We start from the raw sequence: 14828 nt of genomic DNA on the forward strand, positions 1-14828 counted from the left end.
CTGGCCGTTCCACTATAGATTTAGCCTTAGCCCTCCCTGCATTGTTCCTTCATCTGGACCAGTGCAAAGGTTAGGTCCCAAAGCAAAAACAACCTGTGAAAGATTCTTGGGCTATTGAAATTTTCTGATTCACTTGGGGATCTGTTTTATGTTGAACCAGGAGGAAAAGGACTATGGAATCCATTCTTGTCCTGGAAAGTCTTAAGGAGAGAAGTTGTAACACATTTTATTTTCCCACTTAAATGCTGGCCTTGGAAGGAGAGAAATGAGAAAGAGAAGGAAAGATTTTAAAAATCAACTATTCATGGGGCGCCTGGGTGGCTCAGGTGGTTAAGCCTCTGCCTTCAACTCAGGTCATGATCCCAGGGTCCTGGGATCGAGTCCCACATCGGGCTCCTTGCTTGGCGGGAGGCCTGCTTCTCCCTCTGCCTGCCGCTCCCCCTGCTTGTGCTCGATCTCTCTCTGACAAACAAATAAAATCTTAAAAAAAGAAATATTCACCTTGACACCAACTCACTGATCTAATCTTATGGGCAAAGACCAGGAATTCAAAAGTACCCAAACTTGGGTCACTCTGGGGCAGGTGTCTGGCTGTGACACTGCAGTCATTTGATGGTGGCTTAGCAGGACTTTCAACCAGTTCATTGTACATGCAAATAACAGATAATTCAAGACAAGAAAAGGTCTTTGTACACTTTTATTGCACCATGATAATTTCCTAAGTAGGTAATAATTCTTTCTCAGTGGTCTAGTTTCTTTCTTTTTTTTGGGGAGGGTGTAGCTTATTTCCAAATGAAAAGGGCTGCCAGGTGATGGTCTTTACAAAAACAATAAACTTTTATTTGCTTTATGTATAATCTAAAATTAAGTGTGCCATAAATTTCTATATTTGGTCACTTCTGATTATGGAATTTCTGTCCTGTAACAACACAGGATATGGCTATCTTTTCTTTCTTGAGTCCTGATCTTTTAGGGAACTAGAGATGTTGAAAAGGGGATTGCCTTTTTATTTCGAGTCCCTTTACTGTCTTTCTCCTCACTTTCCACAAGTCTGGGCCACTTTGGGATAAAGTGTCCATTTGTTTATGATTCCTACATTATGGCTTCAGGACTGAGAATGGAAGCAAGTACCATCTGAAAAGGAAACAAAATACATGTGTTTCTGTCTCAGCAGCACAGCATTAATAACTTGAGTTCAAGGGTAGCTCGGGAAATTAACAATGGCAGTAGTAGAGCTCATGCTTTACCACTGTTCATTTACATATGCTCTATGGGAAATGAGAGTAGCCAGGGATCATAGGACTGTGGCAAACTGTTTACACCTATGGAAAGGGCACAGCTGTCACTGGCCTAGCCCAGTGCTACCATGTAGAAATGTGGGCTCAGGATGGCTAGACCTCCTGATTTTATTTTATTTTTTTAAAACCATAAATAAAATGAAAAGAGTATTTATATTGATTATCTGAATATTGTATATAGCATGAGCTGAAAAATTATTCTCAATATAGATAATAGAAAGGTGATTGATTTTTTTTTTCAACTGCATTTGTCTCTAATATTGTGTCACTGGTATTCTGATGAAATATTGTGTTCAAAATATATGACCTTTTTTTCATAAAATGTTCTAGTATTTTCTTAAAGTTACATTCTATATTTAATGCATTTGAAATTGTTAATTCCTTCCATTTGCTTGTCTGAAAACAAATTATGCTAAATGAAAGATATTCTCAATTCTAAAAAAAAAAAAAGATTTTATCTATTTATTTGACAGAGCAAGAGAGAGAACGAGAGAAAGCACAAGCAGGGGGAGTGGCAGAGGGAGAGGGAGAAGCAGTCTCCCCGCTGAGCAAGGAGCCGGATGCAGGACTTGATCCCAGGACCCTGGGATCATGGCCTGAGCCAAAGCCAGATGCTTAACTGATTGAGCCACCCAGGGGCTCCTAGACCTCCTGATTTTAAAAGAGAAAATAGAAATCTGAATTTTATGTTAATCTCCTAATTGTATACGTTCACTCCAAAATTTAAAAGATACTTAATGAGCCACAGAAGACATGTGTCCAGGCAGGATGTGGCCCCTGGGTGCCATTTTGTCTGTTGGTAGCCAGGAGAGCCTCTTAGGGTGGTGAAGAAGTTGCAAAAGCCCTGAGACGGGTGCCCCAGGAGTAGGGAGGTTATGACCTGTAAGACCTGGCATGAGTTTCACTGTTTTCTCTCTTTTTCTGTTTGCTGAGAGATTGCATTTTAATTTTCTGCTCTTCTGTTCTTAAGGAAAACAGACTTCCCTCCTGAAGAAAGAGTGCCTGGGGATGTTGAACCCTGTTAAAGGCTCCAGGAGCTCAGTGAGGCTGAGCAGAGATGGGGCAAAACTGTTTACACATTAGGGTTTGAAGCCAGGGTGTCACTTGAGAGCTAAGACTCAGAAGTATCTGCAGGATGGTCAGGACACAGCATAGAAGCAGAGCTGCCAGACCCAAGGATGGAAAATGGGTGGAAAGGGTAGTCAAGAAGTGTCCTAGTGGGCTTTGCTTAGCTGTGGATGGGGAGGGAGCTGTTGAGCCAGCCAACCTGGTCTGGACAGTTATTGGTGATCAACCCAGAGAAGTAATCTAGGCTGAATTTCCTGAAGGCTCAATATCTTCTCTCCATTTATACCCCTTTGGTGATTCCTACATATTCTTCAAGAGCCGGAACATTATTCAGTATGCATCTGGCTTCAGCATTATGACTTAGACAAGACAAGCCACTCTGCTTCCAGAATGAGGGTACAGACTTTGGAATACCTAGTCATTCCCACGATCATATGCTGGATGCTCTTGGATTTAGGGGGCTGATAATTTATACTATTCTCTTTATTCTCTGAACTGATTGAGAAATAGAGGCCTCTCAGAGTTCAAAATACCAACTTTATTCCCAGTGGAACTGGACCATGATTACAGCCTGTGGCCAGATGGTCTTCATATCTTTTCTCCCCAAATTTTAACTTCTGTTCACTCCATTCCAGGCAGACTTGCTGAACAGTTACTTTTGGGTTGGAAGGGAGAGTTTGTGTCCTGAGGACAAGCTACTGCTAAAGAGGAATAGGGCAAGTCACGTAAGGATAATGACATAGAACACTTTAGCCCCATTCAGTGTAGCAGTGGGTTCTCAAAGTGTGGTCCTCACACAAGCAGCATCAACATTACCTCGAAACTTGTTAGAAATGTAGATCGGTGGTCTCTAACCCAGATGAACCAAAGCAGAGACTCCGGGGTGTGGAGCTCAAAAGTCTTATGATTCTGTTGCAGTTAAAGTTTGAGAATCATTGCAGTAGAGGAGTAAGTTTCAGTGGGCGCAAGACACCGTCTCACCAGTAAGATAAATCAGTGCCCCTCCCTTGGGGAGGGTGAGAAATGAATGTAGAGAAGAGGGCAAGAGTGCTGCTTTTACAATAAGCTCTCATGGAAACATAAGATAGGAGAATGGATTTCCCCTAGCTGATAATCTCACCCTCTCTAGAGGACTGTAGTCTGAGAAGGACCAGCGGATGCAACCATGAAGACTTTTCTTTAACTGCCTCTTTTCTCATCTGTTAACGTTGCCTACCTTTTCTCTAAAGGATAAAGGAGAGGCAAAGGAATGAATACAAGCAGGGAGAGGGAGAATACTAAAATATGATAGGAAGAAAATAATGGAATAGGTATTGTATTCCTTCCAATATCATTCTTTATAACTACTCTTCATATATTTGTACTTTATTAAGTTTTTAGTCTCTGATTAATTTTTCTAGTTGTGACCCCAACTATACAGGCCATTTGACTGTGATAGTGTTATTTGTCATTGAGTCCATGCTAAATGACGCTGGGCTCTTTGCTTCCTGTTTGTGTCTATTCTGTCATGTTACTGAATTGTGTATTGATTATGTATGTTCTTCATATTCACTTGGACGTTGAGACTGTTTATATTGCTTTTGTGACTTTTTTTAAAATATTTTATTTATTTATTTGAGAGAGAGAATGAGAGAGAGCACATGAGAGGAGGGAGGGTCAGAGGGAGAAGCAGACTCCCTGCTGAGCAGGAAGCCCGATGTGGGACTCGATCCCGGGACTCCAGGATCATGACCTGAGCCGAAGGCAGTCGCTTAACCAACTGAGCCACCCAGGCGCCCTGCTTTTGTGACCTTGAGCAGGTTGTTCAGATTTACTTTCAGAGTCTTCAAATCAGAACAGAGGTCTGGTTAGCCATTAAAATACTCAGTGATAGCAATCCATATAGTTGGTGTTTTATATTCTAAGGTGAAAAAAGATAAATTTCCTAACTGCTTGTGCTTGGGAAAGATTTTTTTTTTTTTTTTTTTTTTTTGCTTGCACCAACCTTTTTAGAGGTTTGAAATAAAATTATACCTCATTGGGTATATACAGCCTCAAAGAGATATGGATATTATGGTTCCTTTTATTTATTTATCCCCGCCCAGCCCCACAATATAGCCTGTTGTAAACATACTCAATTCCATGCAGTCCAGAGTGGAAGCTTACTTCCACTAAATAATTAATCTTTCCAATTACTGTTACAGGTATGAAAAATGCTAAAGAATTCAAACTACCTCTGTTTGTAAGTATTTTGCTTAGACTTCATCTAAAAATGGAATTAATAGTGCTATTAATAATCACAGCAACTGAATAGTTACTGTGTTTCAAGAACTGTTTTAAATTTGGGTGACAACTATATGGGTAGGTAGGACATGTCATTCCCTTTATACAGATGAGGAAACAGGTTCAGGGACCTTAAATGACTTGTCCAGTTAATAAGAGCAGAGCAGAAGCAAATCTAAGTCTGGTTATACCAAGCTGTGTATCTCTTAACCACCGAGTTTACTAGATGGGCTAGCTCCTGGGCTAACTCCTGACAAGAATTGCACTGGGCCTAGGTCAGAATAGGACAGGTCTTAGGTGGTTGGTGGGAATACTTCAGCAGTATGAATCGCTCGTTAGGGGACAAAATTTAGAAATTCTGAATTTTGATCTTATCCAGGTTTCTGGGTTCTCCCGTAAAACTTCTGAATGATAACCTTTGGGGATGAGACTCAGGAATCTGCGTTTAGCATAAGCTCTGCAGGTTGTGTTTATGACTGCTAATGAGAACCACTTCACCTAATTGCTGGGTAGCATTTACTGTCTATTGCAGTAATCTCTGGGCCCCAGTCTATTAGGTGGGGTTAAGAGTAAGGCATCCTACTCATCATTATTGGCAGAATCTTCAATCTTTTCCTTTTTGTGGTGTTTTTCTTTTTCAGCCGCTAACCTGAATATTTGACTAACTTCCAATATATGTGCATATCCTGTTGAAGGGAAAATTTATTTAAGGAGAGTCAAAGCCAGCACTGGCCCTTCCTTACAAACACACTATTCTTTTCACTCTGCTTCTCCTAAATGATAGCTGTTTTCTCTTGTGGGCCATTCACAGCCAAGGTGGTAAGAACATCCTGTTCTGAATAAAACTGTGTGAGCCTGTATTAGTTTTCTGTTGCTTCCCTAACAAAATTTAGTGACTTCTATAACACATTTATTACTTTACAGTTCTGTAGGTCAGAAGTCTGACATGGATCTTATCACTGGGCTAAAGGTGTTGGCATGGCTGTTCCTCTGAAGGTCCTCAGGGGAGGATCTCTTCCATGCCTCATTCAGGTTGTTGGCAGAATTCAGTTTCTTGAGATGGTAGACCAGAGGTCCTCATTTTCTTACTGGATATAAACTGAAGGCCATTCTGAACTTCTCATGGCCCCTTTCCTCCATCTTGAAAATCAGCAGCAGAGTCCAGCCCTTCTCACACTTTGAATCTCTCCTCCTCCTCCATCTTTCTTACTCTGCAGGGGAAGGTCCTTGCTCTTAAGGAATTCATGGGATTAGATTGGGTCTCTCTAGATCATCCAGAATAATTTGCCCCATCCCAAGGCCCATACCCTTAGTCACATCGGCAAAGTCCCTTTTGCCATGTAAGGGTAACGTATTCCCAGGTTCTGGGGCTTAGGGCATGGGCATCTGCGGGGCGGGGATTATTCCGCCTGCCACTGACTGAAACATTGTCTGCCTTTGTTGACAGATAAGCCAGCAGTGGTCATCACTGCCAGCAGGGTTCCAGGCATTAATGTTGACGTGTATGAGAAAATGTTATTTAACCGGATATTTTTTCTGAATTGAAATCATCTCAGGGCCAGATTCCAAAACAAGTAGTTTTGGAAAGGATATTCCAGGACTTATGTACAGGCAAGGAGAGCTACAGTAGCACTTACCTCTGTGTGTCGCACAGGAAAGTAATTCACATTGTGCCTGCTTCTCTGGTAATTTAGATTTGGAAGAAAATTATGACGTGAAGTAGGGCCACTCATTCAACCAGGTTATTTGCTTTTAGTTTCTCACTGCAGGCCAGATGCTCTCATGCTTCCACTCCTTTGTTCATGCCCTCTCAGCTGCCTGCTCTGCCCTTCTGTCTTTCCATTTATCTGTAATAGTACATGCGAATGACAAGTTTTGAAACCTTCCAATTCTAGGAGACATTTTCCACGGTGCTGAAAGTGTGGCATCAACTCATTTTTCCCAGTAGGTGACTTAAAAGGATAAAAAGAATCTCTATTATCTGCCACTGTTTCAAAGGCCATTTTAAATTCTCTCTGATGTCTTCCTCCATAAATCTGCACAGCATTAAAGATGCCCTTGCAGCATCTTGGACATAGAAGGGACTCAGAACTACTTATTGAATTGATTTGAAGTTCTAAACTTAAACGACTGTGGTTATATTGTCGATACACCAAAATTCTGCCAAGATACGTGTATTTATTATTTTATGTTGTTAACAAAAGGACATTGCTAAGAATGTCTAATTTAAGGACTAGAACTGGGATTGTTAGAGGTAAAATTTCCAATTCATCTTTTACTAAATATATAAATTCATATTCTGTCAGATTACCTAGCAAAGAATGGTGGGAGCAAGGGAGTAGACTTTTTGTTTTTTGTCCATTTCTGAATCTTTAATTGACATGCAGTACACATGCAGACAACTGTACAAATCATGAGTGTATAACTTGATGAATTTTAACAAAATGATACTCTCATGAAATTGGCACCGGTATCAAGAAACCAGAATTATTACCAGCATCCCCAAAACCTTCCTGTTTCCTTCCAGTTGTCACTACTCTCAAGGGTAATTGCTACCCTTAAATTTGAGAAGTTTGAGAAATGAACTATTTTTAAGATACGGGAAAACATTCTTATATTGTGAAAAAAGTTCCTATAAACAAATCTCCAAGTAAGAATATGTGGGTTTGCAGAGATGTAAAAAAAAAGTGGCTCCTGCCCAGAAGGTGCATCTAAATGCAAAACAATAAGTTCTTTTCTAAATGTTCTTGGTTTATCAAATAGTTTTCAGTTACATATGCAACTTTGAGTTAGATTATTATTTTCCAATATTTACTGATACTGTATTGGTTCAGACAATACTTTGTTAAAAATTGTATTTATTTAAGAGAGCTCACGAGAGAGCACACAAACGGAGGGGAGGGGCCAGAGGGAGAGGGAGAAGCAGACTCCCCATTGAGCAAGGAGCCCCATGCAGGACTTGATCTCAGGACCCTGGGATCATGACCTGAGCCGAAGACAGCCACTTAACCGACTAAGCCACCCAGGTGCCCTGGTTCAAACAATACTTTTGCCTCCAATATTCACAAGTTGTTAAAATTGCACCATGCACTTGGCCCTGAGCGGTGCCTTGGCACTGCATCACTTTCTGCATAGTTTTTATTGAGATCAAGTTAGTATATTTTCTCTGGAATTTTGGTTGAGGTTCATAGTAGGTACTCAAGAAAAAACTCTTGTCAGCAAAGGTGGCAGCCACCATACTGCACATTTTAATTGTCTACCACAGCACTTCCCAGAAGAGTGGAAAGTGAAATTGCTTGTAACAAAATGGAGTGGATATGGGGCTCCTGGGTGGCTCAGTGGTTAAGTGTCTGCCTTTGGCTCAGGTCATGATCCCAGGGTCCTGGGATCGAGCCCCACGTCGGGCTCCCTGCTTGGCGGGAGGCCTGCTTCTCCCACTCCCACACTCCTGCTTGTGTTCCTGCTCTTGCTAACTCTCTCTCTGTCAAATAAATAAAATCTTTAAAAAAAAAAAATAAGCAAAATGGAGTGGATAAAATTTTAGAGAAGCTGAATTCAGGGCTATCCATTGTCCATTTTCTTTTTTTTTTTAAAGATTTTATTTATTTATTTGACAGAGAGAAACATAGCGAGAGAGGGAACACAAGCAGAGGGAGAGGGAGAAGCAGGCTCCCCGCTGAGCAGGGAGCCCGACGCGGGACTCGATCCCAGGACCCTGGGATCACGACCTGAGCCGAAGGCAGACGCTTAACGACTGAGCCACCCAGGTGCCCCTGTCCATTTTCTGTGTTCAAGGATGTGGAAGCATTATTTCTAAAACTAAAACATTGGAAACCACCTTAGTTACCAATATGGATGCTTAAATAAATCATGCTGTGGTCATAATGTGGACTGTTAATGAAGCATTAAAGGCACGTTTTCAAAAGATGCTTAATGATAGGGGAAATTTCTTGCAATACTAAGTAAAACTATATATTGAAAGATCTTTGTGAAAAAAATATATTCATGCATGTGTGTAGAAGAGAGACTAGAAATTCATAACATTGGCTCTCTGGTTGTTTCTGAATGGTGTACTTGAGAGCGATTTAAATTTTCTTATTTTCGAAATATTTTCCACTTTGCATGTTACTTTTCAAAAATCAGAAAATAGACACACAGGATCCATTTTTTAAAAAGGATGCATTGGGCAATCCCTATCAAAATACCACCAGCATTTTTTCATAGAACTAGACCAAATGATTCTAAAATTTATATGGAACCAGAAAAGACCCCAAATAGTGAAAGTAATATTGAAAAAGAAAAGCAAAGTGGGAGGTATCACGATTCCAGACTTCAAGCTGTATTACAAAGCTGTAATCATCAAGACAGTATGGTACTGGCACAAAAACAGACACATAGATCAATGGAACAGACTAGAGAACCTAGAAATGGACTCTCAACTGTATGGTCAGCTAATCTCTGACAAAGCAAGAAAGGAGAAAAAAGACAGTCTCTTCAACAAATGGTGTTGCAAAAATGGGACAGCTGCATGCAGAAGAATGAAACTGGACCACTTTCTTACACCATCCACAAAAATAAAATCAGAATGGTTGAAAGAAAGACCTAAATGTAAGACAGGAATCCATCAAAATCCTAGAGGAGAACACAGGCAGCGACCTCTTTGGCCCCGACTGCAGCAACTTCTTACTAGATATGTCTCAAGGGAAACAAAAAGCAAAAATGAACTTTTAGGACTTCATCAAGGTAAAAAGCTGCTGCACAGTGAAGGAAACAAAACTAAAACTGACAGAATGGGAGAACATATTTGCAAATGACATATCGGTTAAAGGGCTAGTATCCAAAATCTACAAAGAACTTATCAAACTCAACACCGAAAAGAAAAAACAAATAATCTAGCTAAAAATGTGTAGAAGACATGAATAGACATTTTTCCAAAGACATCCAGATGGCTAACAGACACATGAAAAGATGCTCAACATCACTCATCAGGGAAATATAAATCAAAACTATGATGAGATATCACCTCACACCAGTCAGAATGGCTAAAATTAACCACACAGGAAACAACAGATGTTGGCAAGGATGCAGAGAAAGGGGAACCCTCCTACACTCTTGGTGGGAATGCAAGCTGGTGCAGCCACTCTGGAAAACAGTATGGAGGTTCCTCAAAAAGTTAAAAATAGAGCTACCCTATGACCCAGCAATTGCACTACTAGATAATTATCCAAAGGATAAAAAATGCTGATTTGAAGGGGCACATGGACCCTGATGTTTATAGCAGCACTATCAGCAATAGCCACATTATGGAAAGAGTCCAAATGCCCATCGACCAATGAATGGAGAAAGAAGATGTGGCGTGCATTTATATATACATACATACATGTACACACACACAATGGAATATTACTCAGTGATCAAAAAGAATGAAATCTTGCCATTTGCCACAAAGTAGAGGGTATTATGCCAAGTGAAATAAGTCAGAGAAAGACAAATATCATGATTTCACTCATGTGGAATTTAAGAAACAAAACAGATGAACATAGGGGAAGGGAAGGAAAAAAAAAGTAAGATAACAGAGAGGGAGGCAAACCATAAGAGACTCTTAACTATAGAGAACAAACAGAGTTGCTGGAGGGGAGGTAGGTGGGGGATGGGCTAAAAGGGTGCTGGGTATTAAGGAGGGCACTTGTTGGGATGAACACGGGGTGTTGTATGTGGGTGATGGGTCACTGGATTTTCCTCCTGAAACCAGTGCTGCAGTGTATGTTAACTAACTTGAAATTAAAATTTTAAAAAATTTTTTATTATGTTAATCACCATATATTACATCATTTGTTTTGGTATAGTGTTCCATGATTCATTGTTTGTGCATAACACCCAGTGCTCCACGCAGAACGTGCCCTCTTTAATACTCATCACCAGGCTAACCCATCCCCCCACCCTCCTCCCCTCTAGAACCCTCAGTTTGTTTCTCAGAGTCCATCGTCTCTTATGGTTGAAATTAAATTTTAAAAAAAGTGGGAAAGGAATTTCTGATGGTAAAAACCAGCAACGATGGGGAAAATGAAAAGGAAAAAACACCAATTAAACTTCAAAATTCAGAAAGCAAATAGACCTGGAAATTACTTAGTCAACCTGAAGTTTTATTAAAAACCTGTAGAAAAAGTTGAAAACCAGTTTTATTTGTATCATAAAATTTTTTTTAAATGTTTTATTTATTCATGAGAGTCAAAGAGAGAGAGAGAAAGAGGGGCAGAGGCAGAGAGAGAGAGAGAGAGAAGCAGGTTCCCCGCCTAGCAGGGAGCCCAATGCAGGACTCGATGCCGGAACCCTGGGATCATGACCTGAGCCGAAGGCGGACGCTTAACCGTCTGAGCCACCCGGGCGTCCCTCGTAAAATATTTCTTACATACTCCCCTACCCTTCTCCCCATAGGATGCATTGGGCAGATAATTGACTTTTCCTGTGAAGTCCTTGGGGGAAATCAGACACAGCAAATCCCTGTTTTAGTCAAGAAGTTAGCAGGATTCCACACAGCAGGGTCACAAACATCTGTAAATGGTCTGCCCTGAAATAATGTAATTTTTTGATGCAAGAATCATTAGTGGTCACCTCAGGCAACTTTCTGTGTAGGAATCCCTAAAGACAACGTTGCACCCCCAAAATGTACTTTGAGCTTATATTGGAGCATGCCCAGTGGAGAGAACTTTAGTATTCCCAAGGGAGCCCAGGTTGACTCTGGACCATTGGGACAGTATATATTTCTTTATTATCGATGCAGAAATTTTCTGGCATTTTGGCCTAATGATCCTAGTTTTGCCATACTGTGGCCATGTAGAGCAAGAATAAGTTTCTTCAATACAGGTACCTTTTAAATATATGTCAGTGTATTTTTTTAAATTTTATTTTATTATGTTAATCACCATCAGTGTATTTTTAACAATCATTGCGGTAGAATAATAAACCTTGACCATTTAGAGCAGACAGTTTGGTATGTTTTGATTAGATGTACACACTCACAAAATCATCACCACAATCAAGATACAGAATATTTTCATTACCCCCCAGAGTTTCTTCATGTCCCTTTGCAGTCTGTCCCTCCTTCCATCCCTATTCTAGGCAACCATTCATCTGATTTCTGTCTCCGTAGATGAGTTTGCATTTTCTAGAATTTGATATAAATGTAATCATACGTTATGTACTTTTTTTTTTTTTAACTGGTTGGTACCATACAAACCCTTTACTTTTTCTTTCACTTTGTGAAGCAGTTTTATAACAGCCATTCTTTACTTTTATGGAGGCATCATAAAAAGTGTTTCATACTTCCTCTTCAGAGAATTAACCATTCAGTGAAAATGGATTATGGATTTTATAAGTGAACCTTTTCCTGCCACACTTAAAAAGTAGAATTGGACTATCACCTTTGAGGCACATTCTAGCTTTAACACTATATGATTCTATATAATGTTTCCAGTTACTATTCAAAGGTAATTTTATACATTTCCTTAAAATTAAGTGACTGTAAAAAAAACAAAATTCAGTAGGATGTAGGGTTTGTTTTTTTTTTATTTTTTTAATTTTTTATTTTGTTTTTAAGTTCAGCACAATTTCCTAGTGATTTCCAGGAATCTCAATGTATAATTAATTGTTTAATGATTGTTCATATGGTGAAAACAAAGTTGCCATTTCAAAATTTAAAGTGGCAAAGGAATATGTATAAAAATAACATAAGACTTCATAGGACAGTCACATTCCATAGGAAGACCTGCCTGCGTGGAATCTAAACACTAAAGTGAAACTCCAGGTATAATTTAAGCCACAGTCATAATCAAACAAATGGTGATATCATCTACATTTTTGCCTCTTGATTTTTTTATAGTTCCAAACCACACCCATGTTGCAAATTGGCCTTTCTACTTGAGGCCAAACTCTTTTGAGATTAAAATCTTAGTAGGCAGAATACTTCAGTTTGGCCTTGCTTACTTTCTTTGGTCAAACACCGACTTTGGCGGAGGATCACCTGAGGATAGACACATCTTACACTGAATTTTAAATCTTCTGAGTTGTTTCTTGGACCTCCCAATCTCAGGTGATAAGACCAACAGAAACAGGTATGCAAAATTTCCCCTTATGTTAATAGCAATAATCAGGCCTCAGTTTCTAGAACTGCTTTTTTCATATTTTTGTTAAATTGAGATAAACCCCCTCATGTTTTGTTTTGTTTTAGTGCATTCTTGCTTTGGGATTCTAGGTGGCTTTGCTTAATCAATGCAAATAATAACCATGGTGTGAGGGTCACATAGTTCTTAATTCTCTTTTAATTTTTCTGTTTTTTTTTTTTATTTTAAAAAATTTATTTGTCAGAGAGAGAAGGGGAGAGCACAAGTAGGGGGAGTGGCAGAGAGAGAGGGAGAAGCAAACTCCCTGCTGAGCAAGGAACCCAGTGTGAGTCTTGATCCCAGGACCCTGGGATCATGACCTGAGCCGAAGGCAGACACTTAACCGAATGAGCCACCCAGGTGCCCCAATTTTTCTGTTTTGAAAACTATTTCTTCCTTAAGCAATACTAGCTAGGTAAAAAAGCGGGCTGTTTTGGTTTACTCAGGGTTGGATTAAAAAATTCAATTCATAATTTTTTATTTGACTTTAATTTTTCCTTTAGAAATGTATATAAATTCTTAGGAACATGCTAATGTGACAACATACACTCTGTGTCCTCTAGAATGGGTATGTATAATTGCTTTGAAGCTTGATTCTTTTAGTCTAATGAAACAGCTCTTCCAGTCTATGGTTTGATCATGGCTAAGCAAGACTTTTCTTTTTTCTAAAGGAATTTCACAGCTATGTAAAACAAATGGTAATAGAAGATGTTGCCAGTATTGGGACCTGTTAAGAAAATATCCAACCATCTGGAGTCTGAAGAAAATATCTTAATTGAAATAAATTCTTTATCATTATTTTTGCTCTTCTACATTTTTAAGTACCAGAATGTACTTGGAGATAGTGCTCTTGTTTAAAAACTTTCTCCCCCCGCCCCCGACCCCAGCACTGCACTGAATTTGGGAAGAAGCGGAGGGCTTTCAGGAAATTTCCTTATATAGTATACAGATAAGCATGTTGTGTTTCACTGTGAACATTCTTAATGGTTTCTGAAATTGACTGGAGAACCATAGATATTTCCCCTACACAGTCCTGGAAACTGTGGCAGCCTCCCTTGAGCTCTTTTCTTAGTAAAACAGAAAATGAGCAGTTCCCAGCCCATGTAAAGCTGAGAAGGTCTTGAATGATGCATGTCGGGGAAAGTTGGATACTGATACTGCTGGCAGTTTGCACAGCTCTTAGTGCCAAAGAATTAAAGACTCTGGAGTTTTCTTAAAAGGGACCAGCTTCTGAAAAGTTAAGTATGTTTCCTTTGCTCAGTGACCTGAGCTCTCAAACCTCCATAGTAATTTAAGACAATCTGCTCAGCTTTGTGAAGCAGTCAACCATTTAAATTTATTTGTATGCATCTGTGGCTCTTCTGAGAGAAACAAACACATCATGACCAATGAACTCTGGAAAGTGAGTGCCGTGGACAAATTTCACATAGTTCTTAAGCCCTTCATGGCTTTCTAATAAGGAGCCAGAATTCCCTTTCCTGTATTATGCCCGGAGTCTAACAAAGGCTCTGCCCTTGTGCTAGTCCTTTCATAATGAAGCAGCCAAATGCTCAATTGTGTTCTTGTAGAGGAGGGGGATACCATTCCTTTATGATCCTTAGTTTAGATCAGCTTACCACCCAAAGCATGATATTTGGTTACCCTTATTATGTTACTTTGCATAGCTACAGATGTTAGTATGGTGTGGCCTTATCTAGCCATTGAAAAAGTCCAAGTTCACACTGACTTGCATTCAGTGCTTTAAAAGGCCCAATTGCTAAGGATCCTAGGAGCAGGAGCCTGTGGAGAGTGGAGTAGCACTTGGGGTTAGGTATGCACTGCAAGCATGCATCCTGAACTCCTGAATATAGTCCACTGAGTGCTTTGCTGCCTGTTTTTTTCTACGGGCTGATTTTAATCTCTAACACTCGTTGTGTCTGGGCCTGAATTGCTTAAGAATTATAAACATTTACTGGCCTTTTCTGACTATACCCTTTTATTAGAATTGAGCCTTTTAGAAAGATTCCTTCTGTTTCTTTCCTTTCAAATATTTCCAACCCAG

The 14828-nt window shown here is 39.7% G+C and overlaps 1 protein-coding gene across 5 annotated transcripts in view; it reads left to right on the forward strand.

The window, feature by feature from the left end:
* PLS1 (plastin 1) overlaps positions 1–14828 on the forward strand; it is a 97400-nt gene that overhangs the window by 17836 nt on the left and 64736 nt on the right. The window contains exon 1 of one of the 5 annotated variants that reach the window (XM_027584210.2): positions 4554–4587. The exons of 3 other annotated variants lie outside the window; for them this stretch is intronic. In XM_027584210.2, coding sequence (XP_027440011.2) covers positions 4559–4587 — 29 coding nt within the window. In that variant the 5' untranslated portion in view covers positions 4554–4558. Of the gene's footprint in view, positions 1–4553; positions 4588–12591; positions 12740–14828 lie in introns of those variants that run through there. One more of the 5 variants, XM_027584213.2, reaches the window with a different exon arrangement.

The sequence above is a fragment of the Zalophus californianus genome, chromosome 1 (genome assembly GCF_009762305.2).
Source record: "Zalophus californianus isolate mZalCal1 chromosome 1, mZalCal1.pri.v2, whole genome shotgun sequence".
Taxonomy (NCBI): Eukaryota; Metazoa; Chordata; class Mammalia; order Carnivora; family Otariidae; genus Zalophus; species Zalophus californianus.